The 24404-nt window shown below is 40.6% G+C and overlaps 2 protein-coding genes and 1 non-coding gene across 3 annotated transcripts; 2 read left to right on the top strand and 1 right to left on the bottom strand.

The window, feature by feature from the left end:
• Positions 1-534: 534 nt before the first annotated feature.
• Positions 535-8802, top strand: LOC147948238 (uncharacterized). Its single transcript, XM_087465904.1, has 11 exons — positions 535-584; positions 697-773; positions 5424-5567; positions 5688-5810; positions 5894-6133; positions 6213-6337; positions 6477-6646; positions 6738-7212; positions 7341-7722; positions 7913-8417; positions 8553-8802. Exons 1-11 carry the CDS (start codon positions 535-537, stop codon positions 8800-8802), a joined length of 2541 nt encoding a protein of 846 aa, XP_087322030.1.
• A 6743-nt stretch (positions 8803-15545) lies between these two features.
• On the top strand, positions 15546-15652 carry LOC147948237 (small nucleolar RNA R71). The gene has a single exon (XR_015586107.1). It is a non-coding gene; the product is annotated as a small nucleolar RNA R71 (small nucleolar RNA).
• A 4570-nt stretch (positions 15653-20222) lies between these two features.
• On the bottom strand, positions 20223-20711 carry LOC147948236 (uncharacterized). Its single transcript, XM_087465900.1, has one exon. The coding sequence runs from the start codon at positions 20709-20711 to the stop codon at positions 20223-20225; it is 489 nt and encodes a 162-aa protein (XP_087322026.1).
• Positions 20712-24404: the final 3693 nt, after the last annotated feature.

The following is a 24404-nucleotide window of genomic DNA, read 5'->3' as shown; positions in this document are numbered from 1 at the left end:
TCGGAGGGGAGTCGTGGCCCGCGGATTTGCTTATCAGTCTAGTAGAGCTATATGATGTTATTCTCAGGATGGATTGGTTGCATCGGCATAGGGTGTATTTGGATTGCCGTCGGGGTAAATTGGAGTTTGAGCGTTCAGGAAGGAAGTTGGTTTTTCAGGGTATTGGACCAACTTCGGGGAGTCTCGTGATCTCAGCCATTCAGGCTGGGAAGATGATCAAAAAGGGCCGTGAGGCTTATCTGGTTACTATATCTATGCCAGAGTCAGTGGGGAAGTCTACTGTTAGCGGTATTCCGGTAGTGGAGGAGTTTGAGGATGTATTTCAGTCTTTGCAGGGATTACCACCATCTCGGTCGGATCCTTTTACCATTGAACTGGAACCGGGGACGATGTCGTTATCCAAGGCTCCTTACAGGATGGCTCCAGCAGAGATGGCAGAGCTGAAGAAGCAGCTAGAGGATTTATTGAGTAAGGGATTCATCCGTCCTAGTGTATCACCGTGGGGAGCGCCAGTGTTGTTTGTGAAGAAGAAGGATGGGAGTGAGGGATTCGTTGCTCTTGGCCTTAATCTTCCTGTATTTGAGGTGAGTGCTTGACTATGGTTGATCTAAGCATGGGATCTCTTGTGTTTGAGTGATTTGCTTGTTGCTTGTGGTGTTTGGTTGCTTGGGTTTGTTGTTTTCATGTTTCTTATAGGTTTCCGAGGTGTTTGGGTGAATGTGAGGCGGTTTCGAGTTGTATTGAGACGGAGGTTCGTGATTTCGCGTCGTGCAGTTCGTGGTTGCAGTGGAGCATCGATCGACACCTCGTGGCATCGGTCGACACCCTTTTCGTGAGGCATCGATCGGCACCATGACGTGGGCATCGATCGGCACCAGGTCTTGAGGCATCGATCGGCACCTATGTAGCATCGGTCGACACTTGTTTAATTCCGTGACTCGTTTTCTTGGTTTGATGTATTGTTGTGTGTTTACTTGTTGCTTGAACGTGAGGGTCTCAAATTCTTGTGTGTATAACCTAGTAGATGGGAGGATGGCCTCACTAAGTATTTATGATAATACTTACGCATCTCAATTGTTGTTTGTGGTGTGCAGGTAAAGGCAAAGTGTGATCGTGGAATCAAAGGCAATGAAGAGGAGGATGTTATAGGGACTCGATTGATTGTTTATCTGGCATTGTTAGGTTGCTAGAGTGGAGTCTTAGAACATTGTCTAGGATTGCTGGTTAATTGATTTATGCTGTTTGGATCATTAGATTGAGATTGGAATCAATACTGGATATTATTTTACTGATTATTGGTTATTGGTTTATTGGATATTTATTGGTTGTTATTTCCGCTGTTGATTGTGAATGTGGTTAGGTGGCTAGTGGGTATGGGACCACTAGTTGTAGTTATTAATATATATTTATTATTATTAATTAGTAAAAAAAAAAAAAGGGTCGGTCGTTTCATTTTGGTATCAGAGCCCTTACGGTTCTAGGTTTGGGTTCACTAGGTTTCTGTTGTGATGTTTGGGATTGCATGTCTTGATTGATTATGTGAGTTAGTCAATTGTGTGTGGCATGGAGTCCTAGAACATCCTCTTCGAGCCGGCTGTGTGATTCCACGGTGAGTTTATGTTTTTGTGTTGTATTGGAAATTGTTTGCTTAGCCTTCTGTTCATGGTAGTACAGATGGTTAGAGAGGATGCTGTGGCTGGTCGAGGTCGTGGACACAGACGTGGTCGTGGACGCGGACGTGGTCATGGTAGGGGCAGAGTCCCAGTGGTTAGTGAGACCGAGGACCAGAGTGTGACAGCTGAGGGTGTTGGCGAGTCGCACGATGTTCTGGGGGATTCCGTGAGTGTGGCAGGAGGGGGCGGTGTTGATGCCCCATTGGCCGGTGATGCTAGGGTCCCGGGTGCGGGAGTCCCAGCGGACGGAGTCCCTGGTACTAACGTTGCGGCTATGCTAGCAGAGGTGTTAGCCCGGTTACCACCAGTGGTACCGGCTCAGGCTCAGGTAGTTCACCAGTGGTGGCGGAGGAGCGGCAGCCAGTGGTTGCGGATGTGGGAGCGGATGGACGTTATTTGTCTATGCTCAAGGAGATGAAGGGTCTGTTCACTGAGAGGTTTTCGGGTGGTACAGATCCTACTGTTGCGGATGCGTGGAGGACGAGTGTGGAACGTAACTTCCATACTCTGAGATGTCTTGAGGAGTTTTGGGTGGACATAGGGGTCTACTATTTGAGTGGTGATGCTGAGTTGTGGTGGAGATCAGTGGCTGCTAGGAGAGTGCAGCGGGAGATGACTTGGGCTGACTTCGTCTTGGAGTTCAACCGCAAGTATTTTCATAGAGAGGCATTGGATCGGTTGGAGGTGCAGTTCCTTCAGTTGTCTCAGCGGACACGGTCAGTGCGGGAGCTGGACTTGGAGTTCAGTCGACTTCTTTGATATGGGGGTCGGGCTTTGGAGTCTGAGGAGGCTCAGATCAGGAGGTTTTTGAGGGCTCTACGTGATGAGTTGAGAGTTCACTGTAGAGGGCAGAGTTATGCTACGCGTGCAGAGCTAGTTGAGACTGCAGTAGAGATTGAGGAGGATATCCGGGCACAGTTAGTGCCGGTAGCTCCAGCAGTTCAGCCTAGTAAGGTTCAGCAGCAGGGTGGTTCTAGCATGGGCGGTAGGCATGCTCAGGGAACCAAGAGGAGGTGGGAGACTACGCAGAAGCCGAGTGGTGCGAGTTGCTTCGGTTGTGGGAGCAAGGATCACAAGGTTGCTAGTTGTCCCAAGAGGAGTGCTCCGACGACAGGGCCTCGGATATGTTATCATTGTAGGGAGACAGGGCACATGAGGCCTTTTTGTCCCAAGTTGCAGCGGGCAGCAGTGGCAGCGTTTCAGCAGGTGCAGCCTGGAGGTCAGCAGGTGGCACGGATTGAGCAGGCGCCACGTGCTTACACGACTGTAGAGACTGGTGGAACCAGTGCCAGGGCGATCACAGGTATAATTTCTGGTACTTAAACTTTGTGAATTTTAGTAGGTTCAGATTGTATATGTTTCCTGTGATAAAGTGTTAGGTTCTCAACACATGAGGTTTGTGTAGGGACCTTGTTGGTGGGCGGGTTTAAGTCCCATGTTATGTTTGATTCTGGAGCTTCTCATAGCTTCATTACTCCAGAGTGTGCGGAGTGTGCGGGGATCAGCGGGGATCCTGGAGAGCGTGCAGGAGTTGTCAGGGTTGCGGGAGATGAATACCTGAGAGTGATTGGACGAGCTAGAGGAATTGATATTCAGATCGGAGGGGAGTCGTGGCCCGCGGATTTGCTTATCAGTCTAGTAGAGCTATATGATGTTATTCTCGGGATGGATTGGTTGCATCGGCATAGGGTGCATTTGGATTGCCATCGGGGTAGAGTGGAGTTTGAGCGTTCAGGAAGGAAGTTGGTTTTTCAGGGTATTGGACCAACTTCGGGGAGTCTCGTGATCTCAGCCATTCAGGCTGGGAAGATGATCAAAAAGGGCCGTGAGGCTTATCTGGTTACTATATCTATGCCAGAGTCAGTGGGGAAGTCTACGGTTAGCGGTATTCCGTCAGTGGAGGAGTTTGAGGATGTATTTCAGTCTTTGCAGGGATTACCACCATCTCGGTCGGATCCTTTTACCATTGAACTGGAACCGGGGACGATGCCGTTATCCAAGGCTCCTTACAGGATGGCTCCAGCAGAGATGGCAGAGCTGAAGAAGCAGCTAGAGGATTTATTGAGTAAGGGATTCATCCGTCCTAGTGTATCACCGTGGGGTGCGCCAGTGTTGTTTGTGAAGAAGAAGGATGGGAGTGAGGGATTCGTTGCTCTTGGCTTGAATCTTCCTGTATTTGAGGTGAGTGCTTGACTATGGTTGATCTAAGCATGGGATCTCTTGTGTTTGAGTGATTTGCTTGTTGCTTGTGGTGTTTGGTTGCTTGGGTTTGTTGTTTTCATGTTTCTTATAGGTTTCCGAGGTGTTTGGGTGAATGTGAGGCGGTTTCGAGTTGTATTGAGACGGAGGTTCGTGATTTCGCGTCGTGCAGTTCGTGGTTGCAGTGGAGCATCGATCGACACCTCGTGGCATCGGTCGACACCCTTTTCGTGAGGCATCGATCGGCACCATGACGTGGGCATCGATCGGCACCAGGTCTTGAGGCATCGATCGGCACCTATGTAGCATCGGTCGACACTTGTTTAATTCCGTGACTCGTTTTCCTGGTTGGATGTATTGTTGTGTGTTTACTTGTTGCTTGAACGTGAGGGTCTCAAATTCTTGTGTGTATAACCTAGTAGATGGGAGGATGGCCTCACTAAGTATTTATGATAATACTTACGCATCTCAATTGTTATTTGTGGTGTGCAGGTAAAGGTAAAGTGTGATCGTGGAATCAAAGGCAATGAAGAGGAGGATGTTCTAGGGACTCGATTGATTGTTTATCTGGCATTGTTAGGTTGCTAGAGTGGAGTCTTAGAACATTGTCTAGGATTGCTGGTTAATTGATTTATGCTGTTTGGATCATTAGATTGAGATTGGAATCAATAATGGATATTATTTTATTGATTATTGGTTATTGGTTTATTGGATATTGATTGGTTGTTATTTCCGCTGTTGATTGTGAATGTGGTTAGGTGGCTAGTGGATATGGGACCACTAGTTGTAGTTATTAATATATATTTATTATTATTAATTATTAAAGAAAAAAAAGGGTCGGTCATTTCATCGCATAAAAAGCTACTTATTAAAATCATGAACTAGGTGTTTCTATCTTTTGTTTTGTCGTTGACGATGAAGAAGAGAAAAGATATCGACAAAAATCATGTTCAAGGCAAACCATGAGAACAAAAAATCCGTAAACTCTATACGGGGAATCAAGTCCAAAGTCTAGTTATTGTTTCAAATATGCCACAATCTTCAGTCAATATTAATTCTGTTTTTGGTAGAGTTCTAAATGATATTTCTAATCGGCCATCTTCTCATCAACTTTCGTCTCCAAATACAAGTAACACAATTTCTGGTATTCTTCACTTTATTTTCTAAACTACTTTTTCTTTTATTCTAAATATAATTCTATTAACTTGCATATTTTTAATGGTAATTAGGTTAATTCAAGAAAATGTTTATTATTATTCATCTTATTAGTCTGGTGATATTATTAGTCATGTTATTAATTTACAAGAAGTAATTTTATAACTTCTTTATATCAGGAAATAAGGCCACTCTCGAAAAAAGTCCAGCAAACAAAATTTTAAAACCCACTTTTAGTCAAAATTTTAAAACCCACTTTTAGTCACTCATATAATGAAAGAGCTACAAGTTCAACAAAGAGAAAAGGAGCAACATCGACTCTATCAGGTATATTAATCTAACATATTTAATTATCTTAATTTTTACAATATTTTTATATTAACTTAAAACTTATAGATCAAGTGCAGCCAAATTACTCGAGTAATCGTGGAAAGAATACAAGATTCAATCCTACACCTACAAATTGTACTAATATAACAGAAAAAAATATTAGACACTCGACTCTGGATGAGTTCAGTACAGATAGCACTATAACTAGAGGTATGGTTATGTTTAACACCTTAACTTATACTTCTATGGTTTTAAATGTTTGCCAACTTATCTTATATATCTTTAGTACGTTGTTTAAGTTATTTAATTTAATTTCGCAATAATACACAGAGAGATTGTCTACTCAAGCATCAGAAAACAACATTTTCAGAAGAAAGGTTTCTGAAGTCTCCAAAATGACAAATTTAGATGAAGAAGAAGAGCAACAATATGAGCAGCTGGACTCAGATAGCGGTATAATATATATATTTTTTTAAATAACTATGATATTTAGTATGCATTTATTAATGAAAAATATCCCTACTATTATTTTGTAGATAACGAAGAAGGATATGATGATCAAGTTTTTTACTGTAGTAGTCAAGGAGAAGACAATTCATCATCATCTGAATATGCTTCTGATGATGAAAATGTTGTTGATCAATTTACACCACGAGTGACATCTTTTAATGCAGCTAAACAACGTTACGATATGCTCACCCTGTTTGAGGCAAGTTTTAAAAAAGTATTCGGAATGGCAACTTTAAGTACAAAGAATACAGTTAATTTCTGGGCAGGTAATATTTTTTTCTTATATTTTTAAAGTCGTTTATAAACAAAAAGAGTTGTCAATGAGGAAACATTACTTATGGGCAGGATATGAAGATGATGGTGATCATGATTATAGTTGTACTCATTGTGGTGCAATATTTTGGTATGGAGAGAGGATTGACAGAAAAAGGAGGACTAATAACCCAGTCTATAGTGGATGTTGTATGCATGTAAAAATTGTTCTACCTATGCTAAAAGAGTCGCCAGAGATGTAATCTACTAACAAATGAAGATGATTTGTCACGTCACTTTCAAGAGAACACTAGACCTTACAATATGCTTTTCTCATTTACATCTCTGGGTGGAAAGGTAGACCGGTCTGTTAAAAAAGGACGTGGTCCATCAATGTTTGCTTTGCAAGGGAAAAACTATCATTTGATGGGATCTTTAAAACCAAAGCGTGGTGATTATGCAAAGTTTCAACAACTTTATATTGTTGACACTCAAAATGAAGTCGAAAACAGAGTTAATGTTATGAGGTAATAAAAACAGTTTAGTTTTTTTTAAATTGGATTATGTATATAATCTGTATTAGGAGATTTACTAATGTCTACTTTTAAAAATTTTCAGCAAAGAAGACCGTGTATGGAATAAGGATGGGAAGAAAAAATTCAGGCCAGACCTTGTGGAAAGCTTCATTAAATTGCTTGACGACGTTAATCCTCATGTACAAGCTTTTAGAATGGCTAGAGATAGGTTTGATATGGAGAAACAAGAAGCAAACTTCCATATGAGGATTATCTCAAGTCGCAAGACTGATGGTAGAGAATACAACATCCCTACAGCCTCTGAAGTTGCTGCACTGATTCCCGGAGATATTGATGTGAATATGGATAAACGAGATATTGTTCTTCAAAAAAGAAGCGGAAAATTACTAAGAATTCATGAATTTCATGTCGCATATCTAGCCGTACAGTATTCTTTGCTGTTTCCCAGAGGAGAAGATGGCTACAGACTTGGTATTAAGAAGACAAAGATAACAAGAGGCAGGAAGTCAAATAAACAGACAAAAACTAAGGAATCAAAGACAAAGAGACAGAAGGATGTAAGTATGAGACAGTGTTTTGTGTATAGGCTTCAAGAAAGGAAAAATGAGAAGCACACCCTTCTAAGATCAAAGCGATTACTACAACAGTTTATTGTTGATGCTTATACGATGATCGAAACTAATAGGTTCAGGTATTTAAAGAAAAAAACCAAAAGAAACTTCGAAGGACATACAAGGAAGTTTTGAGGAAAGCAGCAGAAGCTGGAGACGACAACCTAAGAAATCAAGGAGACTCTTTCACGCTACCCGCTTCTTTCATTGGGGGACCAAGGTATATGAGGCAGAGCTACCTTCATGCAATGGCTACATGTAAGAAGTTTGGGTTTCCAGACCTCTTTATTACATTCACATGCAATTCTAAATGGCCTGAAATTGTAAGATTTGTCAATGAGAGGAAGCTAAAGGCTGAAGATAGGCCAGACACCATTTGCAAAACATTCAAGCTCAAGCTTGAGAATCTAACGGATGACATCACAAGAAAACATATTTTTGGGAAAACAGTTTCAGGTTTAAATTATTTACCTTCTTCATTTTTCAATAATAAGACAATTTCTCTTTCTTTTATAACATTACATACATATATATATATATGGTTATTATTGTGCAGCTATGTACACAGTAGAGTTTCAAAAGAGGGCTCTTCCGCATGCTCATATTATCATATAGATTGATCCCAAATCCATGTTCCCTACTGCAGACGAAATTGACAAATTGATTTGTGCTGAAATTCCAGACAAGGAAAAAGATCCAGAACTCTACAATATAATATCAGAATGTATGATTCATGGTCCATGTAGTAGTGCAAACCTATCACCTCCTTGCATGGAGGAAGGTAGCTGTTCAAAACATTACCTAAAACATAATGTTAATACCACCAGCATTGACAAGGAAGGTTACCCAGTTTATAGAAGAAGAAAGGATGGGCGTTTTATCGAGAAGAATAGCTTCAAATGTGATAACCGATATGTTGTGCCTTACAATCGGACTTTGTCGCTTAAATATCATGCTCATATTAATGTGGAGTGGTGCAACCAAACAGGTTCAGTGAAGTACTTATTTAAGTATGTTCACAAAGGTAATGATCGAGTTGGTATCACTGTTGAACCTAATAAAAAAAAAGTTAATGAAGAAGGTCACAAGAATCTGCAAAATAAAAATACTCCATCATCAAAAGAAGAAATACAAGATTACTTTGATGGCAGGTAAATAAATTGTTGTTTAAAATTTCAATTTCTGTTTATATTATTCATTCTATATCAGCTTTTTAAACCCTTTTTCAGATATGTATCTGCATGTGAAACTATATGGAGGATTTTAGCTTACTAAATACATTATAGGCAAACCGCTGTTGTGCCACTCACTTTCCATGAGGAAGACAAACAACCTATTTATTACCGAGAAGGTGAGTCTGCACAGAATGTCATGGATCATGACTCTCTTGATGAATCTCAGTTTCTTGCTTTATTTGAACTTAATAAGCGTGATGAAGAAGCTAGAAAGTTATTATACGAAGAAATACCAACCAAGTTTATTTGGGATGGAAAGGAGAAATATTTTTTAGGAGAAAAACAAGAGCATTCGCTATAGGGAGAATTAACTACGTGCCTCCGACCATAGATGATGCATATCATTTGAGGATACTCCTCAATTCCATCAGAGATCCTACCAGTTTTGATCACATTAAAACTGTGAATGGTATCGTACACAAAATGCATCGTGAAGCATGTTACACTCTTGGGTTGTTAGATGATGACAAAGAATATATTGAAGGTATCAAAGTGAAAGGACCGACCTTTTTAAAAAAAAAAGTAATAATAATATATAAATATAATATAATCAATAAACTACAACTAGTAGTCTCACACCCACTAGCCACCTAACCACAATTACAACCACCAGCGGAATAACAATACCAATAAGTATCCAATAATAACCAATATCATAATCAATAATTATAACATCAACAATATCCAATACTCAAATAACAGGAAACATGAAACCAGCAACCTAGTAATGTTTCTAATGACTCAACTCTAGCAACCTAGCAATGCCAGACAACATCCAATCGAGTCCCTAGAACATCCTCCTCTTCATTGCCTTGATTCCACGATCAGACTTTGCCTTTAACTGCACCACAAACACATATTGCAATGCATGAGTATTTTATAAACACTCAGAAAGGCAATCCTCCCATCTACTGGGCTATACACACAAGCAATAGAGTCATCTCTAACCATCAACAACAACAATAAACAAATCAGGACTCTGCATCGACCGACACCAACATGCATCGACCGACACCAAATGGAGGTTGCATCGACCGACGCAAGATCTGCGTCGACCGGTGCAAGGTTAACTTGCATCGACCGATGCTCCCATTGCATCGACCGACGCATGCTCGACATAACACGAAAACCCTAAAGTTTACGCGCCGTCCTCGCATCTGCATCGACCGACGCACAAGATGCATCGACCAATGCAATGCCGAACATCATTTTCCTCCAAAGCTTCTCGCCGGATCTTCGTTCCTACAACCACAAAACTCGATCCCAAGCCACAAGAAAGCTTCCTAACGTCCAGAACAACGATCTAACAAGTCTAACAACATACAACAAGCAAATTAGAGAGTTCTCTAGCTTAGATTAGCCATGGTCCTGCACTTACCTTTGCGAAGACCAAAATGAACCTCAAACACACTCCAAGGAAGCTCCTACAACGATCCGAGATACAGATCTCTACATGAACTGCCTCAAATCTCCCAAAATCCTCAAGAATGCTCAAGAACAGTTTTCTCTCTTTTCTTTCTCTCAAAATCGGCTACCCACGACTAATGAGACAAAAGAACGATTTCAGGGTTTTCCTTTCCCCTTTGCCCAAAACGCAGAAACTTGAACCTGCATCGACCGATGCAACATCTGCATCGACCGATGCAATCCCCAAACCGGGATTTTGGTTCATGGATGTTACAATTCTACCCCACCAATCTAGATTTGTCCTCGAATCTCGAACAACCATCAGCCAAAGACTCCAATGCAACTGTCTCCACGGCCCACACTCCTCTGACCAATCTACAGAAGGTCACCTCCAGGCGATAGACTCACGCTCCAGGTGTTATTTGCTCTCGACTTTTGGACTTTCCTTTACTCATAGGCTTAAACTTTGAGTTTTTATTGGCTCCTTATAAGACCTAAGTCTGCATGCCAAATGTTGGCTCCTCATCGGGCCTAAGCCCGCATGCCATAATATATAAGGAAAAATCAAACTCGTCTCTCCGGTTGCCACCCTACAGCGCGCTCTCGGATCGTCATCCGAAGTCGATATACCAACCATATTCCCAAGCCACAAAGTCTCTGAATATGGCAGTACTAGGAGAACCTAAGTCCTCCAAGAGTCGCGAGCAAACAATTCTGAACACGTCTGAGTCCTATCCCTATCCAGGTTTCCTTCACGTGGCTTGCGTAAAACATCTCAATGTCCTACCAACCACATATCCCCTCACTGGAATACCTCATGACCACACAAGGATCATATACATGCCACAAGGACCGCCACCAAGGCCAAACAAATGTCCTTAAGAGGACCGCTACCAAGGCCAAACAAATATCCTAAACAAGACTGCCACTAAGGCCAAACAAATATCCTAAACAGGACCGCCACCAAGGCAAAACAAATGTCCTAAACAGGACCACCACCAAGGCCACTCATCCCGAAGGACCGTCACAAAGACCATCTGTCCCGAAGGACCGCGTAACCAGGCACTCTGGCTAAACAGCCCGCCAAAAAGGCCACACAATTGGCTAAACAGCCCGCCACAAAGGCCACAAAATGGCTAAACAGCCCGCCACAAAGGCCACACACGGCTAAACAGCCCACCACAAAGTCCACACAATGTCTAAAAGACCACCACACACGAGCACACTGACTCAAAAGTCCGCCACTAAGGCCACACAAGCCCCTCCAAGGCTCTCCACCGCTAAAATGGACAAATTCTAACTCCCGTAAAACTTTCCATATTTAGCACTTTCCATCTTTGGAAACTTTCCACTTTTGGAAACCTCTATTTCAGGAAACTTTCCTCCAAAACCCCGCCTCACGGAAACTTTGTACCCCGAGCACCACCTCATCTTGTTAGTGAGTCGCACAACCAACCACCCAAAGCGACCGAGTAATAAGAGAGATGGACTGGAATACCCCATTCCCGCTCCAGGCACGGATTACAGATGGGACCAAGCTAGACAAGTTCAAGTCGCGGCTTGCTTCTCATACCACTTCTTAAACCTTGCCTTCATTTTTGCCTCAGGCTCCCAAGTGTGCTCCTCAACATCATCACAGTCCCACAAGACTCTCATCAAAGGAATCTTCTTCTTCCGAAGTTCCTTGATTCTCCTCCCGAGAACCCTCACTGGTCTCGCCTCCAAAGTCATGTTAGGCTGAAGATCCTCAGGAATCTTAGCAAACACCCGCTCACCCTTACGGCGATACTTCCACAACATAGAGACATGAAAAACCTTATGGAATGCACGCATAATCTCGGGTAACTCCAGTCTATATGCCTTTGCTCCAACCCGCTCAATCACTCTGAACGGAACCATATATCTCGGACTCAACTTAGTCTCTGACAATGACCTGTTCGGACCCTGCAACATGGCCATCTTGAGGTACACTCTGTCTCCTACCTGAAACTCAAGATCTCTCCTCCTGCTATCAGCATAACTCCTCTGTCTATCCTGAGCGTCCCTCATGTTCAGCTTGAGAACCCGAATCTTCTTTGAGGTCTCCTGAACAAAATCTGCCCCGAACATGCTCCTCTCCCCCACCTGAGTCCAGCATAACGGTGTACGACATGGTCTCCCATACAAAGCCTCATAAGGAGCCATCTTAATACGCGTCTAATAACTGTTTTTGTAAGCAAACTCTACCAAGTTCAGGTGATCTGCCCAATGGCCACCCCAATCCAAAACACACATCCTCAGCAAATCCTCCAGCGTCTGGATCGTCCTCTCTGACTGTCCATCTGTCTGAGGATGATAAGCTGTACTCATATGCACCTTAGTGCCCATCTCTGCCTGAAATGCCTTCCAGAACACCGAAGTGAACTTAGAATCCCTGTCAGACACAATGCTCGCTGGCACCCCATGCAACCTGACTATCTGTGACAACCCATACTGTGGACACCACTAGCCTCACTGCTAGCCCACTAGCCTCACTGCTAGCTGCCCCAACGGACCCCAAATGGTCCTGCAGGGCATCGATCCTAATCCATCACTGTGGATATCCCAATCCACCAGTAGGTTATTGGTGCGCCAGGCGTTCCTCGAACCCTGGTCCTCACCCTTTAATAACCTTCCCACAGGACAAGTTGCCACCAATTGAGCTGCAGCCTCCGCGAGGCTTGGCGTGTTCTCTCTCTCTGCTCCTCTTCTCTTTCTCGGTACTCCTCCTCTGCGTCTTGATCCTCTTCCTCAGCTTCTCTCTCAGCTACTCTTTCAGCCTTCTCTGAAGCTGGTCTCTTCCTTCTTGCAACCGCAGCTCTTCTCCTTGATCGAGAGGTTTGGATCTCCCCTTGCTCTTCTCCACCAGCATTAGAATCGACCTCCATGGGGTCGGTAACGGTTCTTTCGGACGTAGACAGGTCCCTACATCGAGGAGATCGGCGAATAGCACTCGCCATCGGACTCGGTGAGCGAACTCGGTGTTCTACTCGATCGGTTACTAGAGCAACGGATCGGGTGGCGGATCAGGTTGAGCATCGGGTTGGGGAAGCGAAACGTCCAGCCAGCGGTTGGGAATGTGGAATGTTTCCTCTCCCTTGGGATTCTCGAGGTTCGACAGCATCAACTCCGGTTGTAGCAGCGGCAGAGGTTGATCTTCTTCCCTTCCTTTGGTAGGTTTTTGTGTTTGACTCCATTGTTGAATCCTTGAGAAGAAAAAGCTAAGCTTGAAGTTAATAGGGTTAGTTCCCAAAGAAAATCGAACAAAAGTTTGAGATTGAGGAAGAATAGAAACTATGGAAACTAAAAACTCTAGGGTTGAGAGACAACTTATCGGTGATAATGAGGGAGAAGGGTTTCAAAACCCTTAAATAAGCTAGGGTTCGGTTGGTGGGCTTCACCGAGAGTGGGCTTGGCTTGTAGAATTCGGACTCCACTCGCCACCCGAGGAGGGACACGATCAGGCGCGTCGAGTACGGTGTCGGATTGACCCTCGGGTTCCTCAGTTTCCTCTTTAGTTTTCCATTTTTTATAATAAATAAACATGCAAAAAATAGAAAATAAATTAAATTAAAATAAATCAAAATTAAAAATAGAATAAAAGATACCTTTGGGACTTCCTCCCAAGTGAGCTTGTTTTAAGTGACTAAGCTTGACTCTTCATGCTCCTTAAGCATGGGATCCAGGTGGAGGAGGTTCTGGAATCCTCTCCACAATAGCAGGCTGGTTCAACTGATTCTCCAGGTTTTGTCCAGCTTCCAAGGCAAATGTAGTATTGACCTCCTCAAGATGCTTGACTTTAGTGGAAAAAGCTTGCCCATCAATGGTTGGCCTATTAATCCCCTTCTTCAAATCAAAGTCACATCTTGAAGTGCTCACCATGTTCTATTCTGATCTTGCCTTGCTTTACCTCGATCACAGCACCAACTGTTGTCAAGAATGGTCTTCCTAGGATAAGTGGATCGTCAGGTTCCTTGTCCATGTCAAGGATCATAAAGTCAGTAGGGACTTCCACTCTTCCAATCCTGAGAGGCAGATTTTCCAGGATCCCAATCGGATGCCTCACAGTTCTATCAGTCAGAACGAAATACAGATTACTTGGTTTAAAACTGGTGAATCCCATCTTGTTGGCAACTGACAACGGCATAATGCTAACTGAAGCTCCAATGTCGCACAAGCAATTCTTGAAAATCCGAAGTCCTATCGAGCATGGCAAAGTAAAAGAGCCAGGATCTTCTAATTTTTCCTCAATTTGCAACTCAGGATCTAAGCACACTCCACTCCTGAGAATTTCAAACCCAATCTCCTTGACAGCTTCCTTAACCTCATTCTCCAATCGAGCTGCTTCCTTGGCAACTTCTTCCTGAAGTTCGTGTGGTGGCAAAAGCTTAGGTGGTGGAGCTTTGCGCTTGGCCATGCGCTCTGCAAGCGCCTCCAGTTGAATGTCAAGTGCAGCATTGAACCTTTCCTCTAGCTCCCTTTCCTTTGGTACATGTAGTTGAGGGTGATCTCTTATTTTAACATCTACTCGATGTATCATCTGATCACCATCATCGGGTAGGTCATCGGGTTCAGCTTCGGGTGGTTCGTCGATTTGCGATTCTCAAACCAGTGCTCGACCATCAACTCGATCAGTCTCCTCGGGTGAAGGCTCGGGTTCATACTCGGATATATAGTACTTGGCCTCATTTATCATTGGGTGATCTATATCCTCCCCTTCTTGATCATCACTGTCCCCAGGGAGGTAATCCTCATAGTCATCATCAAGGAAGATGGCTTGGGCAGTGGCATAATCCTTAGGGTTCTGAACAGCCTTTCCTGGGAGTTGGTTAACCTTCGGAGCTGGTTGGTTGTTGTGGTGGCCTTCGAGGTATCTAACTTAGTGTTGAGTGATTCGTACTTTGCATTCAAATCATTGTAGCCTGAGTCAATCTTGTTGCTCATCTCTGCAAACCGTTTACGATGTCCATAGATGATGAAGCCTGATTATGAATCATTTGCTGAAGTAGGCCGCGTAACTCAGCTTCCTGTGATTGGTTCTGCTGGCCTTGATGTTGTTAGAATCCAGATGGTTGGTTGTAGTTTCCAGAGTACTTCTGCTTAGGTGCATATCCTTGATTGTACTTGACAAAAGGTTTCTGTTGGACCTGGTTCCCTTGAACTGCAGATGGGTAAGTTTGGTCCTGAGGATTTGCAACATTTGGGTTCCGATAAGACAGATTCGGATTCGGCTTGTAGTTGTTGTACCCTTTTTTGTAACCTCCTTGGTTGTTGATGTAGTTAACATCCTCGATCTGTATAGTCTCCCCATCTTGTTGTAGAAACTGCTCTTCCTCTAATATTGCATGAACATGCTGCTGCTGGTTGAGTAGTTTATCAAGCTTGTCATTGAGGGCTTTCATGTCCCTCTTGTACTTGGCATCTTCCTCTCCTGTAGATCGCACAGTGTGATCGTACTCCTCATTGTAATTCCCATCAGATTCAGCCAAATTCTCCACTAGGTCCCAACCGTCATCAACATCCTTGTTGAGGAAGTTACCATTACTTGCGGTGTCCAGCAACATCCGTATCTTGGGGACCACTCCTCTGAAAAGTGTACTCAGTAATGAAGCATTATTGAAGCCATGATGTGGACATCGGGTAGTGTATCCCTTGAAACGTTCCCAAGCTTCACTGAACATTTCATTGTTCTTCTGAACAAAGCCGAAAATGTCATTTTGCTGCCTTGCGGTTCTGGAGTTGGAGAAGAATTTGGCCAAGAATGACTTCTTGCATGCTTCCCAAGTGGTGATGGACTCCTTGGGAGTGATTTCTCCCAGATGTGTGCTTTGTCTCCCAAAGAGAACGGGAAAAGCCTGAGTTTGAATCCATCTTCACTAACTCCATTTATCTTGGTTAGGCTACAGAGCCTATCAAATTCATCCAAATGATCCAATGGGTCCTCCATTGGCAATCCATGAAACTTATTACTCTGTATCATATGGATGAGACTACTCTTGATTCTGCACAGCAGGTGGCACAATGCCATTCCTTTGAGTGTGAGTAGATGGAGCATCCCCTGCTCCTATATTGGTCCTTGCTTGAGGAGCTGGTGCACCGTTCTGATTGTTCATTGTCTCCTGAATGATTGCTGGTTCTGGTTGAACTTGTTGTTGTCTGAGTAGCCTTGGTCTGTCGATGTTGTCGATGAAAGGACTCAGGTTCTGGCTACCTCTGGATCGTGTTTGCATGCACAGGTAGGTGTCCGAATGTGTACACGAGGGTCAACTCGATCCAGGTGATCGAGTGACGGGTCGGGTGGGTGCTCGGGTTGTACCTGAGATTTGAAACAGACAAGAACGAAAGCAAACAAGTTAGTTTTCGAACCAATATAAACCAAAGAACTTGATCTAGCTAGTGCTGAAATCCTAAACATAGCAAAATAAACACAAACAATGGCAACGGCGCCAAATTGATAGTCAGGTTTCCCTAGGGTATCAATTCCCTATGCATTTGTAGTACAAAGAGTTATCAATCCAAATGGTTGTTAATTGCTAGCAGGAAGGATATGATCAGAACAGTACAAGTCCAGCCAAGCAAAAAGGGTTTTGTTCTAACAATCCTAAAATAATAAACTAAAATAATATAAACAAGAAACCACACGACCTAATCACTCGATGCAAGCATTCGAGTACTGGATCGGGTGGGGTGATCGAGTATGCAAATGAGATATGAACAACTCGAGGTATTACTCGATGCAGGTTATCTTGTACCTGATCGGGTAAGGGATCGAGTGATGAAGGAAAATGCAAGCAATTAAAATACGAAAGCTTCTAAGGATGGGGTAATCGAATCCTAAGCATTCTTGACCAATATAGATGCCTTACATGTCTCAAGCAAATATTTCCTAGACAATGAATCTCTAAATCTTGTTACCACACTCCCGCAGTAGCAACAATCGACCTTGAATCACTTCTCTACCCAACTCTCGTTGGAGAAACATGACCAAGCAGGCATTAAAATCCGATTCATTATTGTCAGTAAACCCCTTACTCATCTAATCTCTTAGGCTAAGTGAGTAAACCTCTAGCATTGGTTGATTCAAGCATCTCATCTACACCTCTCGGTGGTAAAACACCTTAGATCTAATCTCAACCGCTCGGTCTGTTGACAGTATTAAGAACACCAACCTAGAAGGAAATCTATCAATCACATACAATCAAATTAACGCATCCTAACCGATCAAGAACACAAAATCATCTATCTCATCCCTAGAAACTTTTCTACACTCCTCGGACATATTAACAAGAAACAAAACAACATTAGAATGAAAATTGCATTATAATAATCGGTAGAGTAGAGTAGAAAGAATACAGGATAGAAATCTAAGAAAAAATGATAAAAAGTTATGAATTAAAATGTAAAAACAAAAGAAAAAGTGTTTGAGTTGCTGAGTTCTCTCACAGAAGCTCTCGCACTCTGGTTTGAGGTTCTGCGGCGTGCTCGTTTGCGAGTTAGGAGAGGAGGGGTTTATATATGGAAACCCCTTTGACCTAGCTTCCCAGACCTGCCCGATGGTCTACTCGATGGGGTACACGAGGATGAGGTCGGGTTACACCTCGGTAGATCATCGGGTGTTCTTCTTACTCTAGGATCCTCCTCGATCGTGTTGGGGTTCAGACTTGTTCTTCCAGCGCGAAGGCTCCTTCGGGTAAAAGCTCGGGTTTGTCCTTGTTTTTCCCCATTTTAGGCTCTTTAGCACCTGTTTTCATCCAAAACATGTAAATGCAAAAAATGCAACACCCTAAATGGTCTAAAAGTGAATTTCTACAGTTAATGACCTAAAAATGCTAAGTTAGAGGTATGAACAATGCAAAATATGGACAAAAACGGATGCTAAAAACATGTAAATTAGAAAGTTATCAACGTCTCAATGTTCTTCTGAATAAAGCTGGAGATGTCATTTCGCAGCCTTGCAGTTCTGGAGTTAGAGAAGAATTTGGCTAGAAACGCCTTCTTGCACGCTTCCCAAGTGGTGATGGATCCTTGGGGAGTGATTTCTTGCAGATATGGGCCTTGTCTCCCAAAGCAAATGGGAACAGCCGGAGTTTGAATCCATCCTCACTAACTCCATTTATCTTGGTTAGGCTATAGAGCCTATCAAACTCATGCAGATGGTCTAATGGGTCCTCCATTAGCAATCCATGAAATTTGTTGTTGTGTATCATCTGGATGAGACTACTCTTGATCTCAAAATTGTTGTTTTGGACAGCAGGTGGCACAATGCCATTCCTTTGAGTATGAGTAGATGGTGCATCCCTTGCTCCTATGTTGGTCCTTGCTTGAGGAGCTGGTGGACCGTTTGGATTGTTCATTGTCTCCTTAACTGTTGCTGGTTGCGGTTGTTGAACTTGTTGTGTACAGAGTAACCTTGGTCTGTCGATGAAAGGACTCAAGTTTTTGTTACCCTTGGATTGTGTTTGCATGCACAAGTAGGTGACCGAGTGAGTACACGAAGGTCAACCCGATCCAGGTGATCAAGTGACGGGTCGGGTGGGTGCTCGGGTTGTACCTGAAATGCAAAACAAACAAACATGAAAGCAAACAAGTCAGTACCTAACCAAAATGTATAATAGAACTTGATCTTGCAAGTGTTGAAATCCTAAACGTATCAAATTAAATTCAACCAAATGGCAACGGCGCCAAATTGATAACAGGATTTTCACCTAGGGTATCAATTCCCTATGCAGTTGTAGTACAAAGGATTATCAAACCAAATGGTTGTTATGCTAGCAGATAGGATGCAATCAGAAGCAAGCAAGTCAAGCCAAGTAATAAAAGGGGTTTTATGTAACAATCCTAAAATAATAAAAGAAAGAATATAAACAAGAAACCACACGACCTAAGCACTCGATGCAAGCATTCGAGTACAGGATCGGGTGGGGGATCGAGTAAGCAAGATGAGTATGAACAGCTCGAAGGTATACTCGAAGCACGTGATCGTGTACCTGTTTGGGTAAGGGGTCTAGTAAGGAATAAAAATGCAAACAATTAAAATGCGAAAGCTTCTATGGATGGGGTAATCGACTCCTAAGTGTTCCTGACCGATACAGATGTCTTACATGCCTCAAGCAAATATTCCCTAGACAGTGAATCTCTAAAACCTTGTTAGAACACTCTCGTGATAGAAACAATCAACATTGATCACTCCCCTACCCAACTCTCGTTGGAGAAACATGACCAAGAAGGCAATATGAACCGATTCATTATTGTCAATAAACCCCTTACTCATCTAATCTCTTAGGCTAAGTGGGTAAATCTCTAGCATTGATTGATTCAAGCATTTCATCTACACCTCTCGGTGGTAAAATGCCCTAGATCTAATCTCACCCTCTCGGTTTGTTGATAGCATTAAGAACACCAATCTAGAAGAGAATTTATAAAACATAAACAATAAAACTAAGACACCCTAACCGATCAAGAACACAAAATCGTCTATCCTATCCCTAGAAACTTTACTTCACTACTCGGAATTCATTGCAGAAAATATAAAAGCATAGATAAACGAAAATTGCATCGTATATAATAAAAGAGTACATAGTAGAAATCTAAAAGAATAGCAAAAAGAAGTAAAATAAATCCTAAGAAAAGTGGAAAAGTGTTTTAGTCGCTCTAGATCTCTCTCAGAAGCTCTCGCTCTCTGGTTTGAGGGTCTGCGGCGTGCTAGAGCGAGAGGAAGAAGATGGGGGGTTTATATATGGAAACCCCTTTGACCTAGCTTCCCAGTCCTGCCCGAGGGTCTACTCGATGTGGTGCACAAGGATGAGGTCGGGTTACTCCTCGGGTAGGTCTTCGGGTTGTTCTTCCTGCTCTTGGATCCTCCTCGATCGAGTTGGGGTTCAGACTGTTCTTCATGCTCAATAGCTCCTTCGGGTACATGATCGGATTTGACCTTGTTTCTCTCCATTTTAGGTTCTAAGCACCTGTTTTCATCTATAGTATGCAAATTCAAGAATACAACACCCTAAATGGCCTAAATGCAAATTCTTACAGTTAATGACCTAAAAATGCTAAGGTAGGGGTATAAACAATGCAAAATATGGACAAAAAAGGATGCTAAAAACATGTAAATTAAAGAGTTATCAATAAGTATGTGCCTCCTAGTCTGATCATAACTCTCATTGAGACCCATAAGAAACTTGGTCACCCTACTACGCTGCTGTAATTTCTCCCATTTGATAGCTGCTTCACAGTCACAACGACGACAAGTACAAAAAGGGAGATCCACATAATTTTTATACTCCTCCCACAATGTCATCAAAGTCGTATAATAGGTCCTTGCTCTATCTTGCTTAATCTCTGTTCTATAGCAAATACACGGGGAGCATCATCTTGTTTAAAACGAGATACTAAACTCTTCCAAATACTTTCTGCTGTAGGTATAAACAATAAAGTCTGCCCTATCTTCTTATCAACCAAATTCATCAACCAAGTTGAAACCATGTCGTTACATCTAGACCAAGCACCATAGTCTCTACGATCATCAAGCGGTTTAGGTATCTTACTAGTGATAAATCCCAGTTTGTTACGAACATTCAAAGCCATCCACATCGATCGCCTCCAAGAATGAAAGTTTGATGGATTGATCAATCGATCTGAGACTAAAACAAGTCCATCATGATATGCACTATGAAGATTATATAGATTATCATATTGATCAGCCGGATAATGTTGTTCACCACCATTAGATGATCCTGGAGCTAGAGGTTGTGTCACTGGAACTGTAGAATTCGTATTAGATCCCATTTTATGAATATTATAGAAAAAGATCAAAAGAAGAAGGAGACGCGATTAAAAGAAATAAAGCAAGATTCGTCGTCACCCAAAGTCAATTAAAAGAAATTAGAAGAATCATAAGTGCAAAAATTATTCTGGTGAATAATTCGCAAATCGCGATAGTGAAAGTTTGTAGAAACTCTATCCAAGAGCAAATCGGAAAACTCATCTCCGATCAACGAAGAAGATAACGCGGAAGCTTAATGAAACTCAATTAAAGAGCTCTGATACCATAACAAACTCCGATTAACTGGAGAAGATTTGAAGAAGAAACAAAGATCGGAGAAGAAACAAACTCTTTATTAACAAACTCTCAAAAGAGATTACACAAAGCTTAATCTGTTTATGATACAAAAGTTTGTTTATATAGTTAAGCTAATCAATTAATAGTAAACCGGACTTGGTTCACCATGTAGATTGAATCAGAAATAACCGAGCACCATAACCGGTTCATCACATCTAATATGTTTTCCGTTCGAATCTTGATTTATACCCAAGAACCGGTTAAACCTGAAACGAACAACGAAGTGTGTTAATTTTAGAATATTAATGTTTTATATGCGAACTTTTATGTACATTGTAGCGAGTTTAGATTAGACATATATATATATATATATATATATATATAAAAGATTCATATATATATATATTAGGATGTCGAGTTTAGATTCATATATAATGTTCACATATATATGCGAACTGTTATGTACAGGTGTAGCGAGTTTAGATAAAATAGATCATATATATACTAGATGAGGATCCGCCCGATGTGCGGGTTTAAAGTTTTATAAATTATATTAAAATTTATTATACGTTATTTATAAATTTTATTTTTGTTATAATACACTGAGTTATATCCATTTACAAATCTTTTATGTATGTTACTATTAAAAATATTTTTTTTATACCTAAATATATTATATGTTACAAATATATTCACCCACCTAGAAAATGTCTATATGAACACATTAAGCCAACTATTTTACTTTGACTTCTGCATAGTTTTTTAATTACTAAAATTGTTAGCTCAAAACATATCAAATGAAAAATATATTACATAATATACTAATCAATAATGTATCATCACAATAGTGTATGACCACCATGGAGAAAACCTCGGCTCCGTCCTCATCTCTTATGGAGAGAACCTTGCGTCCAACCTCCTTCACCATAGAGACAACCTTGGCTCCGCCTTCCTCACTTGGGAAGATAACCTTGCGTCAAATCCCTCCACCTTCCTCCCTTGGGGAGATAACCTTGTGTCCAACCTTCTACACTATAGAGAGAACCTCGGCTCTGCCCTCCTCTTGTATGTAGAGAACATGTTCATGTCTTTTTGCTATCTCAAATGACTTGTTCCGACAACCAATGAAAGTAAAAGCTTTTTTCTAATGTCACAAAAATTTTTTGATAGTAACTAATGTTAAATTCCCCAATGTATTTATGGGATTGTCTTTGACACACCATGATATAGCATCTGTCTCTGTAATGCCTCAACCGTCACTTTGCTTAGTGAACCCATATCCACCTCAATCCATGGGCTCACCTTCTTAAGTGGGCCCTACATTTTTTTCCGGCTTGTGGATCCACCCATATTCGATGGCTGGTTTGTTACGTCAAGGAGGCTTTAAAACAATAGAAAATTATAAGCACGGTAATATATGAATCTCAAATAATCAAAGATGAAAATACAAATTAAATAAAATAATCTAAAAATACTATAATTAATTTTAAAATACAGTATTAAGAGAAGTAGACGCACATATTAATTTTTGTTTGGATCAACATATTAATCTTATCTATTTCCAACTGAAAAAGAATAAAGTAGTAGAAAATTTTGGTTTAAAAAAATAAGAACAATTTCTCTTTCCATTAAAAAAAAATCCTAATTAAAAAAAGTTGAAAGCAGTGTTTTAGAATAACTTAAAATTAAAAATAATTAAATAATATTATAATTTCGAATTTTATGAAATATATATATATATAATATTCTTATAATTATTTAAAAAACTTTGTATTTTTTTTATAAATTCTGTAACTTTTGATAATTATCTTTTTGCATTACTAATATGTTTTTAAACAAAATATTTTATTTTTGTTGTAATTAAATTCCTCTTATTAAATATTAACTTTTACAGATGTCAAAATCTGAGATTGATAACTTGACACATGTCAAAATCTTATTAATGACTAACTTTCAAAACCCAACTTTATATAATAAGATATATATATCTTATTATATAAAGTTGGGTTTTGAAAGTTAGTCATTAATAAGATTTTGATATGTATCAAATTGTTAATCTCAGATTTTGACATGTGTAAAAGTTAATATTTAACACGAGAAATTTGATTATAACAAAAATAAAATATTTTGTTTTAAAAAATATTAAAAATATGAAAAGATAATTATCAAAAACTACAGAATTTATGAATAAAATACAAAGTTTTTTAAAATAATTATAAGGAGATTATATATATATATATCATAAAATTTGAAATTATAATATTCTTTACTTATTTTTTAATTTCAAGCTATTAATTCTACAAAAAAAATAGAAAAAGGGATTAAGGAAAATATACAGATAATTATTAATTCTAAATTTTGTAAATACTCACTTCTATATAAACATAGATCGTCTCATATTTAAATTATTTATTCAGAAACACTGCTTTCAACTTTGTTTAATTGGACAGTTTTCTTTAATGAGAAAGTAATTTTTTTATTTTTTAAACCAAAATTTTCCCCTACTTTTTCCTTTTTCAGTTGGGAATATGTAAGATTAATACGCTGACCCGAAAAAAAAATTAATATATGCATCTTCTTTTCCTAATACTGTATTTTAAAATTTATTGTAGTATTATTAGATTGTTTTATTTAATTTCTATTTTTATCTTTGAGTTATTTGGGATTCATATATTACCGTGCTTATAATTTTATATTGTTTCTTTAATTATGTCAAATTAATTTTCTTCTAATTTCTGAACCTTGATTGGTTGGTCATAAACCTTTTTTTTTTTTGCAAACATAATTGTTACCATTATTAATTCAATCCCAAAAAAAGATAACGAGTAGAAGCTCATCAACCTAATGGATGGATAAAATAGGCTTATCAAACACACGCTTACAACAAACATAGATAGATAGAATGGAAAAACATAAATTGTTGTTCATAGATCCATAGGAGCTCAAAAACTGTGACAACCTGGTTTGCGGAAAGGTTTAAAATAATTGATTTGGCCACATATGTCACCAAAATGCAATTATTTTTTTGGTGAAGAGTCCTGAGAGAACTTCATGATGGGTGACCTTCCTGAAAGTGATTGTCGGAACTCTGCAAGTTTTTAAAGCCTCACAGACGTAAAAACCCGGCCATCGAATATGGATGGGTTAACGGGCCAGGAATAGATGTAGGGCCCACTTATAGGAAGGTGGGTCCATGGAATGAGAGTGGACATGGGCTCACTAATCAAGGTGGCGGCTGAGGCATTACAAAGACAGAGGCTACGTCATGGTGTGTCAAAGACCCTTCCACGAATACATTGGAAATTTAACATTAGTTACTATCAAAAGATTTTGTGACGTTAGAAAAATGTTTTTACTTTCATTGGTTTTTGGAGGCTCGAAGCAAGCCATTTTGAGGTAGCAAAAAGACGTAAACATGT

The sequence above is a fragment of the Camelina sativa genome, chromosome 2 (genome assembly GCF_030686135.1).
Source record: "Camelina sativa cultivar CO46 ecotype springtype chromosome 2, ASM3068613v1".
NCBI lineage: Eukaryota > Viridiplantae > Streptophyta > Magnoliopsida > Brassicales > Brassicaceae > Camelina > Camelina sativa.
The sequence above is the reverse complement of the archived record's forward strand: the minus strand, read 5'-3'. Positions and strand labels throughout refer to the sequence as shown.